At 44.1% G+C, this 15,766-nt stretch overlaps 1 protein-coding gene across 3 annotated transcripts; it reads left to right on the top strand.

Annotated features, from left to right (window-relative positions):
* The first annotated feature begins 7,500 nt into the window (after positions 1–7,500).
* On the top strand, positions 7,501–15,336 carry LOC309693452 (uncharacterized protein). 3 transcript variants are annotated; one of them, XR_014272651.1, is made up of 4 exons: positions 7,691–8,031; positions 9,047–9,343; positions 11,430–14,204; positions 14,722–15,332. XR_014272651.1 is itself a non-coding variant. In XM_082512650.1 (3 exons), exons 1-3 carry the CDS (start codon positions 7,905–7,907, stop codon positions 12,731–12,733), a joined length of 1,728 nt encoding a protein of 575 aa, XP_082368776.1. In that variant the 5' UTR covers positions 7,691–7,904; the 3' UTR covers positions 12,734–15,336. The 3 variants fall into 3 exon arrangements, 1 of the variants encoding a protein (XP_082368776.1); XR_014272650.1 differs by lacking the exon at positions 9,047–9,343 and having other exon boundaries at positions 7,501–8,031; positions 14,722–15,336; XM_082512650.1 differs by having other exon boundaries at positions 11,430–15,336.
* The last annotated feature ends 430 nt before the right edge of the window (positions 15,337–15,766 follow it).

Here is a 15,766-nt window from a genome sequence, read left to right as displayed (position 1 = left end):
AGGCCCGATTACTTTTTGTGGCCTCAAAGAAAAAGAAACTGAGGATGGTGCAGGAAAAAATAAAACAAGAGAAGAACCAGAAATTATAAATGAAACCATGTGAGTGACACAACCTGCAGTACCTCTAATGACCACCGGTGGCAGGTAAGCAAGACAGTCGCTACCAGCTCGCAGGTTCAAGCTTTTGTACTTAAACTTCATCCATATTTCTATAAACCATTCATATTTATTTATGGTCATTAAATCATGAACATATTTTATATATATATAGTAAGTAGTTAAACATCTCTCATTTATTCAAGTATCTTTGCAACATAAATATATTATATGCATATATGGTTATACTGCTGTGTAGCAGCTGTGCGACATTGTCAGTATTGTGTGTTGTTGTTATTCTGTTGCATGAACTACGGTGGCCCTGAGAGGCCAAACAGACTGCAACAAACACCAGCAATAAGAAAAACACTGCAAAAGCACACAAAACACAACGGAAATAGAAAAAACTGATTTCCAAAAGCACAGGGGAAGTGTTTCTGGGGAGACAATAACCCGACGGACCAGTTGCAGGGACCCAAAACATGGTAGGCGTGTTTTATCATCATTCATATAATACTGATGACGGATTGTTAGGCTAATAGTTAGGCTAACACACTTACCTCTCATCTTTTCTTTCCTCACAAAACCACTTCTGTTCAGCGTCTCCCAGCACAGTTCTTAGCATATTTTGCTTCCTGCAACTGGTCTGCAACTTTTTTCTATTCCCGTTGTGTTTTGTGTGTTTTTGCAGCGTTTTTCTTTTTGCTGGTGTTTTCTTAAGTTGCAGTGCGTTTGGCCTCTCAGGGCCACCGTAATGAACACACTGAAAGCAAAGAAATAACTGCAGCCCAGTTCCTTGTATGTGTGAACATAACTGGTCAATAAAGCTGATTCTGACAAAACTGTCGCATTAAATCAAACAAGAAGCACAATCAGAAGAAACAATTTTAACAACAGCACTGGGAGAGTTTCCTGCTTCATGTCCTGCATCACATCATCACACAGCATGGACACGAGAAAAAACAAAGTGTCAAAATTCTTCCAAAACAAAGAAGAAAATATCTGAGGGGAAATTTCCCTTCAAAGCAACAATCATAATGGAAACAAAATCTGGGGCCAAAGAAAGACACGGGTGAGTAAATCTGGAAGGTAAATGTGTCAGAAATCAGCATGTGAGTAAAAGCGTGAGTCATCGGTGTCTCCCCTTCACCTCCCTCAGCTCTTCACGCTTCATCGTTCAGACTGAGCAACTTTCCACAAGAACACTTCTGCAAAATCAGCTGAAGGAGCAGCCCTCTGTGTTTCTGTTAAACTGCCTTTCACCACAGGCCAGCTCGCTTTGAAGGACTCGCGCTGTGTATTTATGAAAGCAAAAACAAGACTTTCACTGCACTCGGAGTGGGAAGATGGTCTCAGAATTGCTTTTGTCTGGAAGTTCCCACTTTCAGAACCATTAGACAAAAAGGCGTAAAAACGACTGCGGTTAAAAGGTTTGCGCAAATAAACATCAGAGAGGCGTGAGCGCGCAGGCCGGGTTACTCTGACCGACGCCACAACATCTGTTTATGAGCATTTCAAATCTGCGCGTTAAAAATAAACCGAGCGGAATCCCCGAACATTCAAAGAAAGTATTTTCATAAAATTGTGCTGAAGAACTTTTTTACTTAGCGGGAATGTTCGTGCATGCAGCAGAGCAGCAACGCCGCAGTGATGCTGCATGTGAGGCGTGTTCAGCATCCACGCTCCCTGAGCTCTGACTGATCCTGTGGGCTTCACAGCATTTCTGTCGTATTAATAGTGCCCACTGTTTTGATACAGTGAAGAAGAGTTTCCATTGATGTTCATCATGTTTTGTGTCGTCATATGCAGCTATATGATCAACAAAGATGATTTTGCTGGATTAGCAGAGACGGGAGCTTCATGATCCGGGCTTTCCCTTCTGGAATCATAACAGGAATAATAAACTGATGCCACAGTGAACATGGACAGCTCTGGACTCGCTCGCTCACTACAAACCAGAGCAGTCTGCAGATGTGCTTTAGTAATGCTTCCAGGATCGCTGGGGCTAATGGCCGAATGAAGTTCAAGGACTCACAATGAGGCAGGAGGGAAAGGAGGGAGTCCTAAACTTCTTTGGAGCATCCATACACAGTTTTGTGTCTGTGCCACTCCTGAGTTCAGAGCCGGTCCAGTTTTTGTTTTTCTTTGGGAGGAGCAGCCATAAGCAGCAGGACTGGAGTCTGTCCCAAAGCTCAGTGACCATCATTCACACTCTCCAAGGTCCATCTTCAGAATAATTTATCATCACTTCTGCAGCTGCCTGATGGAGCAGCCAGGCTCTCAGCTGCACATCAGGATGTTTTCAGTCCAGCTGAAGGTCTTTCAGAAAACACTGTGAGAGGGAACTTTTGGACTATGTTACCGAAACCTTAATCTGGAGTTTCAGCTGTATTTCCATGCACTGTGCACAGTAGATGGAATGATCCACTTTACTCTGGTGTGAAAAGTGAAAAAGAAACTGAAAGGCACATTTCAGTAAACAGCAGCAGCTCAGTTATCTGGAAGGCAGTAACCTAAAAATACACCCTTGTTTCCTGAGCTTCAAACACACCACCTTGTGTTTTTCTGAGAAGCTTCACCTGCTGTGGTTTCTTACATCAGCTCAGGTTATTTATTGACTTCTAGTCTCTCTTGAGACGACTGACAGCAGCCATTCGTCTTCAAGCTGACAGAGATGGTGACACTGTGCACGGCCACGTCTCGTACAGCCGTCCCTTCATCCCAGAACCAGAGAAAACACAGATCCCAGAACAATAAATGTTAATGGGCTCCAACAATGCACCTGCTGATATACATGTAAAGAGGACCATTAAACTAATGAGTCAGAACAGTCGGCTTGGAGCTGACGGCCACAATAGGGAAGTCGGAGACGGCCCAGTCTGGCTGCTAAATGTGGAACAGCTTCACTGCTGCACAAAATGCAGTATTTTTACATTAATGTGTCACTGTGACTAAACTACATGTTTATTCTTGGGGCAGGATTTGCTGACCTAGCAAAGTGGGAAAAAAACTCGAGCGATTCAGCCCAAACCAAACTCCGTGATAATGAAGATGGAAAAATAACTAAATATAAGGACACTGACTGAAACTCGGAGTAAAAATAACAGCACCACAGAACATGAGCCCCAGCCTCCAGCTCCAACTTCTGAGGTGGACATTTTTTGTTTTGTGGCTGCAAAGGCAAATAAAGACAAAGAACCTTGAAGCTTCAACGCCACAAAACCAAACAGAGAACCATCGGGCTGCCAAGCTTCAGTTTAACCAACGCAGGCGGCTGTAGCTGCTAACTGCACCCCTGAACTGGACACGCGTTTGTGCTGTTGGAGATTTTAATGAGCCATGTGACCAATAATATGGCTGCTGTGAGTTTAATGGGAATAACAGGCCGGCCAAGACGTCTGAGCTCCAGCTTCTCTGAGTGAAATTCAATTTTTTATTAATTTAATTACCGTCTTTATAGTCAGTGCTAACAATGCTAATGAGCGTTAGCATGCTTTCAGCTCAGTTGGCCAAAATGTTCAGGTTGAGGCCCAAAATCAATGAGTGATGCCGCAGTAATCACGTCCATCTTTTGTATACAGTACGTGCAAAAACGATTTTATTATTGCGATCTTTTCCTGTGAAGCTCATCGGTTTTGTAGACCTCGCTGCTCTGGACCCACAAAAGTACAGGAACAAAGGAGGGATGCAGGTGTTTGGGAGATTTAATGAAAACCACTTCATGCAGCAGAGCTTTGAATCCTGTTCACAGTGTTACTGGTGTGTTTTGCAGGAGGCACTGGTGAACTGTGGGCCAGTAACAGTTAGCTGTAAATTGTGAGTCAGGACGTTAAGATGAAAAGAAAACAGTCGTGTTAGTGTTTGCAGTATCTTATCACACAGCTGCCGTCTGGTTAACCCACAAAACTAAAAGTAACACTCCCCACCTGACAGATCGAACTGCTGAGCTGATAAGCCTTCACGTGTCCCCTGTTTACCCACGATGCCGTGCGGTTTTATCACTCAAACGATGGAGCGGTTTCCTTTTTCACTCCAACATCAATCCCACCGACCTGCAGGAAGGAACTCCTAACACGGGCAGCAGGTGTGCTGTGTCACAGTGAAGTTTAATGAATGCACACGAGCGGTTTCAGGGACAGAGATGGTTGTTGAATAAAATAAGTTCCTCGAGTAGAAAGCTCACGTTCCTCATGTTGTTGGAAATAGATTGTTCGAGTTCTCTTACATGGAAAAACCAGAACATCACTTCCTTATTTCCTCACTTCAGCCCTTCCTTAATAACTAGAAGGATGCACATCGGGATCCAAAAATTATTTGTTCATAGAAATGAATCAAATCAGAATCCAGCGATAGTGACACCTCACAAGAACAACGTCCTGGGTTTGGATCGTTCAGCCTGTTTGCAGGTTCTCTCCAGGTTCTCTCTGGGTTCTCCGGCCTCTATAGTCCAAAGATAAGTATGATTGGTTAACAGGTGTTTCCAATCTGGCTGCAGGTGTGAATCATTTTGCCTTTGGTTTTAACCCTGCAACCACCGGTCCAGGTGTACGTTACCTTTTATTAACAGACAAATACAGGTTACATGTTACAAAGGAGCCAAATCAACAGTAAGTGTTTGCATCCTGTTAAAGCAGAGTGCTAGCGTGGCTCCTTCACAGCTCCACGCTGTATAAAATCATTCACACACAGTGTTTTGAAGCAGGTGATCACCATTTGCCTGTTTTGTCCAGTACAACTTCTGGCCCAGGTGTTATGAAGTATCTGACTAGATTTTTCCACTTCACTCATTTAAAACACTAAATTTCCGCCGCTTATCATTTTTATTTTTCACGCCTCCACTGACATTACAAGCGTGCCTTACCTTTTCTGTGTTGCTTTCGTGTGGTTTGGCTCTTCCCACGGTTCGTGCGGATCCTGATATTGATGCTGTTTTGCATGTTTTTTGCAAAAATGGAGATTTTCCAACAAAAGAGCAAAAAACCGAAGCGTGAAGAGTCTGAAGTTGCTTCTTTAATTTTTTATTTTTATTGATTATGCGGATCATGAGAGCTAAAAAGAAAAGGTTGGATATGATTATTGATGATGTATCTGGTTTCTTAGATTCTACACGTTTTTAAAATGCCTAAAATCATCACATTCCTGTAATAAAGATGAAGAGCAGCGCTGATGGAGACTGCAGCGACTCCACAGCAGTGGGAGCTGCTCCACCTGCGTGAGCGTTTTATTATCTGTGAGGCTGATACTAAAAACCACTCTCGGGCTTATTTTTAACTGCCACAGCTGAAGGAAATCGTGCCTGATGTGATAATAATAGTTGACCTAAAAGGAGTCAGGAAAGGGAAATATCCCCGAGGTTTGACTTTATCTCAGTGGAAAGTGAGTTACAGCCTCCATCTGCCCCTGCAGGCCGCCGTGAACTGATCAGAGATTTCTTTTTCCATTTTAACTGTCATGAAGTTATTTTACAGGAAGTGACCACGATCTTCTGTCCCTGCACGGGGAACCGGTCTGCAGCGTCGGGTCCAGGTTCTGTCGCCCCTGAACGCACAGATCAGTCATCTGGTTTACTGCAGTACACGTGCTGCATTGTTTCTATAGCTTGATGTTGTCATCTTTAAATTAAGCAGTAGTGGGTGTCTCCCACCTGACTCCCTCAGAGTCAGCTGACTGGTTGACGTGTGTCCCGTGGTTCTGGCGGTTAGAGGCCACACAGAAACATTAACGAGAGTTTGGTTGTTTCATGTGTCAGAGCACTTGTTGATCCCTTCAGCAGGACATGGGCGTGCTCTCTCCTCCTTCTACAAACGCTTCATAAAAAGTGTCTTTGATCTGCGATGAGACACGTCAAACACGCAGGAAGTCTTTCTTTCTGAAACACACACACGCTCACAACCCACGCACTTTATCTAATCTTTACACTCTCACTATAAAGATAAGATTTCATTCAAATATCTCAGTCAAGATAACATGCATTCCTCTCCCGCCCACGTCCCTCTCTGAACACATTAGCAGCAGTCTGAAATCCAGTGAGGCGTGGAAGTGCCCCCTACAGGCTGCACTGCTCATTACTGTAGCTGTAAACGACTCGTGATTAAACAGAATCAGGTCGAGCGGTTTGGAGACAAAGTTAGAGACACACTGAGACGGTTTGACATGTGCAGAGCAGGGACCGAGGATACACCGGACACAGGATGATGAAGATGGAGCTGCCAGCAGATACAGGTGCAAATATCAATAGTAGCAGTCCAGATACTGGTATCAGATCAATACCAGCACAAGAAGTTTCTTTCTTCTCAGTTCAGTATGGAGCCCACTGATTTATGTTAAACCTTTTTTCTTTTTAATGACACAAAAACCTCAAACAAGCACTGTGGAAAACATCTGACCCTTTTTGTGTCGACTGTCACGTCTGTTTTATTTAAAGCCTATGTCACATTCAGACTACAGCAGCTGATCCAAAGTGCTTTACAGACACATTTGCATAAAAAACACATTTCCCAAAAATCCAGCCTCAATATCAGAAATTACAAATTGGTCATGATTCAGCCCAGACATCCCGACACGCTGCTCTCCCACATACACCGCCTTCATAGGGTCAAAGTATTGGTTTGGTCCCTGTGTTACTTGGTATCAGCTGCCAAACAGCTGGAGAAGACAAAGACCTCAGAGGAGGGTCACAGAGGGGTGGTGCAGCAGAGGAGGAGTGTGTGTGTGTGTGTGTGTGTGTGTGTGTGTGTGTGTGTGTGTGTGTGTGTGTGTGTGTGTGTGCAGAATGTTTACAAACCACGTCATCATTTTGTGGTCATTGTGGTTTGATATGACAAAAACATGTGGCTGGTTTGTTTTCTTGTGTGATTAAAATGTGTCAGTGTTGTTATGTTGCTCTACAAAACAGGTGTGTTGTGCTGACGGAGTTCTTCACCTCCTTTTAGCTGATCCTGTGCTCCTGCTCGCTCCCAGTGAAGAGCCTCTGCCATCTCCAGCTCGGCCGCCTCCAAACCGTCAGAGCAGGTCTCACTAACGTCATATAAACCTTCTCTTTTACTCTTGTTGCTGTCCTACTGCCACACGTCCCCCTTACTCTCATCTCCACCTGCTCCACCCTGCCTGCACCCTCTTCTTCACCTCTCTGTCCATTGCTTTGAATATTTGACCCCAGGAATTTAAACTCATCCACCTTTACTAGCTCTGATCCTTACAGCTTCACCGTTGCACTCGTCTCCCTCTCATTGACACACATCTTACGTCTGCTGTCTGTAAAAGAAAGGAAGAGAGCTCCTTTTCCATCAGGAGACCAGCTATCAAACAGATGGACAGACACCAGAGGAGGACACAGAGACTGGGGAACCAGCTGAGAAGTTTTAATCTATGAAACCAGCCTGAGAATTCTAAAAAACCAAAGTCATGTAATAACTATACGGCGCCAACTGGCAGTCCACAGTATAACTCCTCCTAACTCCTCCTCAACATCCCACACCAGTTCCATAAACGGAGCTTTTATATTTGGTTTGAAATCATAACATTTGAACACATATATACATACAGATATAACATCTGTGTTTAGTGTAAAGCTGCTGCTGGGATTTTATTTCTAACACCGAGCAGTTGGGACTTCTGCACCCTGCGGGGAAAAGAGCGGAACCAAAGTCCGACAGTATCACCGTCGGAACCTCAGAGTGTGACATCTGCCGGATGTAAACAATGAAAGCGTTAGCATCTAGCGTTAGCTCGAAGACCTGAGAACTAAAAACAGGAAAAGGTTTCCGTGTTTGTATCTCTGATGGAATATTTCAGCTGTTGAAGTAGAAATGTCCTCTCCTGAGTGTGCGACAGAGTTTAAGAAGGAGAGGATAACGGAAACCGCAGAGGGAGAGCTGGATGAGCGCAGACTGCTGGACATCACCTGGAAACCCGACATAAAGCCGCACAGCACAGGTGAGTCTCACATGAAGCTGACTCATTCTCATCACAGCTCTGCGTTGGATTAAAGTCCAGGAAAACAGATACAAAAGCCATGAGCTCATCTCACAGAGGTGACGACACTGTCAGGGGAAAGTGATGTCAGCTGGACAAAGACAGCCGTGACAGCATGAATGTTTTTAGCAGTCTGTCTGATGTCATTCATTGTTGTTTGTCTGTGTGACGCGTGTTTATGTTTGCTTCAGTCAGGATCTGTTCAGTCAGAGAAACAGTCCCTGTGAGCCGGAACTTAAATTTCAGCTCTGCGGCTTTATTCGTTTATTATTGTCCACGACTGTCCGCGTACACATGCGCAGTCAGAGCTCGATGGAGCGGAACAGGAACACGTGATGTTTTCATACAGCATGGAAATGTTATTGGAAGGAGGAGGCGGGTTACAAAGCAGCTTGCAGAGAAAGCAGCAAACCTTTACCATTTAAAGGCTTCAGTTCTGGCTCGTTGCAGCTGAAGTCATCACATGTTTAGAACAGTTTCTGCTCAACCATCTCGCTGCCTTAAAAACGTTTGATACGAAGTTTGAACACCGAAAATAATTACTGGAAAATCTTTATTTTTGGTTTTGTTTTGTTTTTCCACCCACTGTCAGGCCCTTTGTCCACACAAACATGAATATTCCGCTCACACTGGTGTGGTTCACAGCCAAGTGTGAAGCCACGTCGCTCAGGTCGCGGCTCTCGGCGTGCAGCGCCCTCTCCTGGTCAGGGAGCCACAGCATTTTCTCAATCGAGACCTGCTCTATTTTATTTTGCTTCTTTGTTTTTTCTGTGTAACTGAAATCTGTTCTTTTGTCTAATTTTGAGACATTTAGCTTTGTCGTATTTTTTCCAGTTATTACTGTTACTCGTTGCCTTCTACAACAAAGACATTTTCCATCGTTTATTCGAAGTGTTAGTACATAAAATAAGAAATTGCTTTTATAATTATTTTAGATTAATTTATTACATTTTTAAAAATATTGTTGTGCCTCCAGACGTCTCACAGCAGCATGTCTGTAAGGAGGAGGAGGAGGTTCTCCCTGAGCAGCAGCTCTGTGACCAGGAGAGGAGCTCCAGTGTGGGCCAGGAGGAACCAGAAGCTCCACAGATTAAAGAGGAACAGGAGGAACTGTGCAGCAGTCAGCAGGGAGAGCAGCTGGGATTGGAGGAGGAGACGGATACCTTCACACTGGTTTTGGAAAAAAATACCATGCAGTGTGAGGGAGACATCAGACATCAGTGCAGACCGTTGGATGTCATCTGGAAACCTGAAATCAAGTTACACAGAATAGGTGTGTGAAGCTGAGGTGGTCCTAATGAAGCGAGTGTGTCTTACATGTGTAGGAGCACAGGGTGAGGAGTACGAACTAAGGCTGCGTCCACACTGCAGGTCTTAATGCTCAATTCCGATTTTTAAATCAAATCTGATTTTTCTGTCTGCTTGTTCAAACTACAAATAAAATGCGACAGCAAACGCGCTCTAGTGTGAACGCTCAAAGCAGCCGCATGCGCAAAAGAAGACGTCACACACAACGCGCTCTGTTTACACCCAGAGTAAACAGTATTGTTTGACTGATGGCCCTTAATATTACGTTTCCCAATTTTGCTTTAAGTTATAAAGTTATTTTATTATTTACATTTGGCCTAATAATGATCCTTATTGCTGTTTCAGAGGAGCGCTGCTTCAAAGGATAGCTGCAGATTTCTGTCACAATCTGCAGATTATACAGAACAAAGAAAATGTTCACGTTTCTCCAACGTTGTCTTCCCAACAGTTTCACTGGATGGACAGGAAGTGTTCACGATGTCTTCTCCGGCGCTGATAATCGGCGTCTGTCTTGTGTCAGTGACGTAAAAAAGACGGATTTAATGCGACGTGACCATCAAACAGCAGTCGCTTTCTAAAACATCAGATATGTCTCGGCTTCAGTAGCACATACGAAAGTGACCCAGATCGGATTTGAAAATATCGGATTTGCGCCGTTCACGCTGTCAAAGCGTGATCAGATATGGGTCGCACAGGGTCAGAAAAGTCAGAATTGATGCACTTTCGCCTGCAGTGTGAACGTAGCCTTAGAGTAGACCCTCCTAGCACATATAAGACACACGGCTACAAGCAGAGAGTGGACAAGATTTTAGCTTTTTTAAACCCAATATCAGTTTTGCTTAGTCAATCAAAAAAGTCTTGTTTCAAATCTCTAGAAAACTTTATTCAGGAAAAATTAAAAGTTTAAATATAATATTTTTACTTTAACAATTTCCTTTTGATTTGATTTTGATTTGATTTTGATTTACGTGCATTTGCACAGTAATCTGACTTTAGCACACATCACAGCTCCACGTCCTGAAAGCTGCTTCACTTATTTCTCCACAAATGAACATTTTACTGTGAAAGTCTGCCTGCTGACGGGGATCTGATGTTATCAGTTTGTGGTTTGGTCCCTTTGGCTCTGACAGAGCCGCGTTACTGTGTGATGCTTCTTCTACCTCATAAACAACAGATTCTATCACGACAGTGAAAAAAATGTGTGATGATGATTTTATGACAACATAGAAAATTCATTTCTATCCTTACTGATGATCTGAGTCAAAGCAGGAATCAACTGTCACAAAGTGCCAGCAGCATCATTACAGTGTAATAATGGTGACACAGCTTTATCTGCAGTGATGCAGCACAATATCAGCAGAGGCTGTTTTCAATGGAAATATTTAAGTAAAAGTATAAAATAAGTGCATAAAGCTTCAGTTTCACAGTAACTAAAGTACCTTAACCTTTGTGACTCCACAGAGCTTCACTGTTGTCACACAATCAAACTGAAACTGATTTTCCAAGCAGATGTTGGGTCGAGCGAGCGCTCCAGCGACGCTCGGTGGAGCCGCTTCTTGCTGCTCTCTGCGGCATGTCTGCGCTTGTGGCCGATGTTGGGAAGCCTAATGTTTGGGTCTCTGAACACTGAGGTGTCCAGTTTATCAGTACGTGCATCAGCAGACAGCTGAAGCCAGCGTCTCACTGCGCTAACAGCTGGCTCAAGTTAGCGCGTCTCTGATTTTAACGTTAATGAACAGATAAATGTTTTTATGATGTTACAAAACTCCTCAGGAAGTTGCAAGGAAGAATGAAATTCTGGAAGAATGATTCAAGGAGGTTAAATTAGGGCAAAACAAAATATTTTTATTAATACCTGGAAAAAAGACCCTAAACTACTCCATGTACAAAAGGGCTCTCCTCACCCTGAGCTGAAAGACTCTGTCAGCCTTCAGCAGCTGTTTCTCAGGTGCATCCAAATAATCTGACATTTCATCTCTAATCACAATTAGATTCTAGAATATTTTTACTTTTCCTGTAATCACACTACAAACCTTTCTGTGTCCCTCCAGACGTCCCACAGCAGCACGTCTGTAAAGAGGAGGAGGAGGAGGTTCTCCCTGAGCAGCAGCTCTGTGACCAGGAGAGGAGCTCCAGTGTGGAGCAGGAGGAACCAGAAGCTCCACAGATTAAAGAGGAACAGGAGGAACTGTGCAGCAGTCAGCAGGGAGAGCAGCTGGGACTGAAGGAGGAGACGGATACCTTCATGGTGACTCTTACTTACGGTGAAAGCGACCACAGTGAATCAGAACCAATCAGTGAGCAGCTCCTCTCTCACAGCTCTCAAGAAACTGAGAGCCGAGATCGGGAAGGGAGCGGGAATGTTGAGTCAGGAAAGAGTATCAAGCTAAGAGGGAAGAAACAGTTCAGAAACAGAGGTCACAGTGATGTGGATAACTGCAACACTGTTGCAGGTAAAAAGCCGGTAAAATGCGCTTTCTGCGGAAAGGTTTTCAAACACAAGTCGCAGATGGAGCGACATCACAGGATCCACACGGGCGAGAGGCCGTACTCCTGCACAACGTGTGGGAAAGGGTTCAGCCAAAGCAGCAATCTGACCGTCCACATGAGAACGCACACCGGCGAGAAGCCGTACTCCTGCGAAACCTGCGGGAAACATTTCACCTGCAGCTACAGTTTGTTGGTCCACATGAGAATCCACACAGGTGAGAAGCCGTATTCCTGCGAGGCGTGCGGGAAGCATTTCAACAGTAGCTTCAACCTCAAAGTCCACACGAACACCCACGCGGGCGAGAGGCCGTATTCCTGCAAACTGTGCGAGAAAACCTTCAGTCAGCCGAGTAACCTGAACGTCCACATGAGAACTCACACAGGTGAGAAGCCGTGCCTTTGCAACACCTGTGGGAAAAGATTCACAGACTTATCGGCGCTGAAAAACCACATGACCGTCCACACAGGGGAGAAACTTTATACCTGCCAAACCTGTGGGAAAAGTCTCAGCTCTAGGAAAGGCCTGATGGTCCACATAAGAACCCACACAGGTGAGAGGCCGTACGTCTGCAACACCTGCGGGAAAAGGTTTACCGAACTGACGGCGCTGAAGAAGCACGTGATGATCCACACGGGCGAGAAGCCGTACATCTGTAACACCTGTGGAAAAGGTTTCATCCAGAACATCCATTTGCTGTATCACATGCGGACACACACAGGTGAGAAGCCTTACTCCTGCAGCACCTGCGAGAAACGATTTAAAGACCCATCCAAGCTGAAAATTCACACAAGGACTCACAGAGGTCGGAAACAAAGCCCGGAAGCACCTGTGGGGGAGAATTACCCGGCAGACCAGGCCCGATAAACGTCTGGATTTAAACATCTGTTTGTGATGTGTGAGCTCGCCGTCACACAGAGAGCATCGGAAACTGTACAGCAGGCGTGTGTGAGATATCCCACAGTAAGGCTGCTGTGAGCCTCTGTTATTCTGTTACCTGTGTTTATTCCACTGTTTAGGTTATTTTGCTGTGTACTGTAGCTTTGCCTGTTAGGAGTCACCACATTTCAGTCTCCGTCACCTGCATGTTCTTGGCTCCTCCCACCTGACAGGCCCACCTTTAACATTGTTGGGGTCGTTACTCCAAAAATCCAGTATGCTGTCTGCACGTCCTCGCTTATTTAAAAGTCCCTGAAGAAAGTCGCACTTTACATCATTGCTGCATTACTTCGAGACACCTGTGGTGCAAGCAGCGCTGTATCTGTATGTGATACCACACCTCCAGTTTCTCCACAGAGACACATTTCAGCTCCTGTCTCCATCCATCAGCGCGCTCGGAGCAAACGGCCCACCTGCTGCTGACGTGACACCGCTGCTGCTCACTAATCTTCACTCTTCTTTCCCAGAACTTCTTCTGTGGTCACCTTTATTCCTTGGTGCTTCCTGCGGCTCTGCTCCATGTCATCAATATGCTTTATAAGTTTATTAGATCTCACCACAGCGTGCGGCCTGCAGTGAACGCTCAGCGCTTAGAAGCCATGGCATTCATGCAGAACGTCTTCATGTTTCCTGGGAACGTTTAAAATTTGAAGGTTTTTATAAGAGACTTGTTTCAGTGTTTGAGATCAGTGCATGACTTTAGCTGCGAGGAGTAAATGTCTGAATGTTTAATTCAAATATACAATTTAAACATTTTATTAAACTATTAAACTGTTTGGTGCAAGTGAAGTAATGTTTGTCGCTATAGTTACAGCATTCTCCTCCCTCCACACGGAGCAAAATTAACGAGTTGTGTTTGAGAAAAAAAACTTTTAATCAGGAGCAGGTTCGACCATGACTGTAGAAAACATGGACAACGCGACAGCTCCCCAGAAATGAAGCCAAAACGTCTCTATCGCCCCCTGGTGTCTGGCTGCAGTATAGGTCATAAACCCCGCCTCCACCATGTTAGCGGATGGGACTGGGGTCAGACTAAAATAGATTAATTCCCCTTAGATAATTTTTTTTCCAAAGATTCTTTCTTTTGTTTTCAATAGTTCTCATCACGCTGATTGATGTCCGAGGGGTGTCCTTTCCCATGAGTTTGATTCTACTTCCTACCGCCATTGTGTTAAATTGGGGTGAAACATCATCATAACAGCTTTGACTGACAGCTGCAGTCACGGAGAAACTTGCGTATCTCTGTTCGCGAATAGCAGATAGAGCGTAGGCTCTGCGAGGAGGGCCAGAGTTTACGCTACGAAAACACGACCCAGTGTTTTAACCTGACAGCCTGAGGTGTTCTTCAGTAAACTGGACTACCCGACAGAAGGACCCGAGGCCCTGCTGCACCTTTTCGGTAAGTTAAACGTGTTTGTAAGCTAATGCGTAACTACTGTCCTTAGCTCGGTCCTGAGACCTAGCTAGCTAAGATGAGCACTCGGCTGTCAGGGTTCGTTTAGCTAATCTGTGCAGGTGAATGAATTTACCCTGACTAAAGAAATCAAGCTGCTCAGTCACTAATTATCATTACTATACTTTTATTACAAGTATTATACTGTAAAAGCAACAGGCTGCATCCTGCTACAGCTCCTGTGCAGAGCTGAATATTAAATATGTGCAAACAACAGCATGTTTTCAGTCTCTTGCCACATCTGTAAAGACAGTAACAATTTTTTAAAAGCTTGTACTTCAGTAGCTCCTCATTACTCAGGAACTATGGATTAAAGTACTGTAGTGTACTGTAATACTGAAAAAATGTAAGAGAAGAGCTTCAGATCCTGAGTGTGTGAGGACAGAAGAATCAGCTTTATTTCAATTTTGAGGGATAAAATTTATATCTGAGTTGGATGGTTCTGTTGTCTTTGTGATTACAGGAGCTTCCCTCAGATTCAGACCTCAGCACCACCAGTGACAGCAGACAGATCATCCAACATGTTCACGTGTTAACTGCAAAATGAACTGATGGAAACAGTACAAAGGTTAAAGTACCACACTGTTTTATTGATAAAGTTAAAGACAAAAAAACAAAAGGATTACTCACCCCTGTAACTGTGTCACTGTATATCAGCATTAACAGGACCTCAGTTTGGTGTTTCAGAGAGCTGCTGATCTCAGACCTGCACAGCTTCTGTTTTAAACACTTGATGTACTCAGCTGCATGAAGAGCACGTTTGAGTTTCTCTGACACAATTAAATAAAACCTGATGAAGGTCAAAGGTCGTCACTTGTATGTTGAACTACAAACTTGTGATCTGGAATTCTTTCAGTGTTTTGCAGATAGTGTTATTTACCATAAAGTGATTCAGAGAGGATCATGTGTTTTTAAATATACAACTTTCTACAGGACTGAATATAATATCTTTATGTAAAAGTCCGGAGCCTCTGGGGAGTATCTGAGTATTTATAACATTACACAAACCAAAGGTCCCCATCACAGTGTTCATGAATCTATGAATCATGTATCTATGAAGCGCCTTGAGGCGACTTATGTTGTGATTTGGCGCTATATGAATAAAATTGAATTGAATTGAATGAAATGCTGGGTTTATCCATCTCGTGGGGCGGGCCTACGGAGGAGTGCTGAAGATTTCCCTGTGAGGGAGCTGCTGGTGAAGATCAGCAGCAGCCGTTCTTCTCTGCGTGAGTAGCTTAATGTTGTTCGTGTGTAATTTACGTTGAGTAGGCTAACCACGTTATTACATTAATGCATGTAAGGTGAACTAGCAAACACCGTGGTAGTTACATGCAGCTGTCTTCTTGTTTGATGGCAGATACTCCCTTCACCCTGCCCAAAAAGGCTAAAATGACCAAAGAAGAAGAGGGAAACAGCTGAACATGAGAGCTCTCATGTTTAACACACACTTTATCCATAAACAGAGGTTTTTGGATAAAGTGTGGTTTTTTTTCCATTGTTTAAGC

The sequence above is a fragment of the Aulonocara stuartgranti genome (assembly GCF_965226115.1).
Source record: "Aulonocara stuartgranti genome assembly, chromosome: 18".
NCBI classification, from domain to species: Eukaryota; Metazoa; Chordata; class Actinopteri; order Cichliformes; family Cichlidae; genus Aulonocara; species Aulonocara stuartgranti.
Note: the sequence above shows the minus strand (reverse complement) of the source record. Positions and strands in the feature narration are given on the sequence as shown.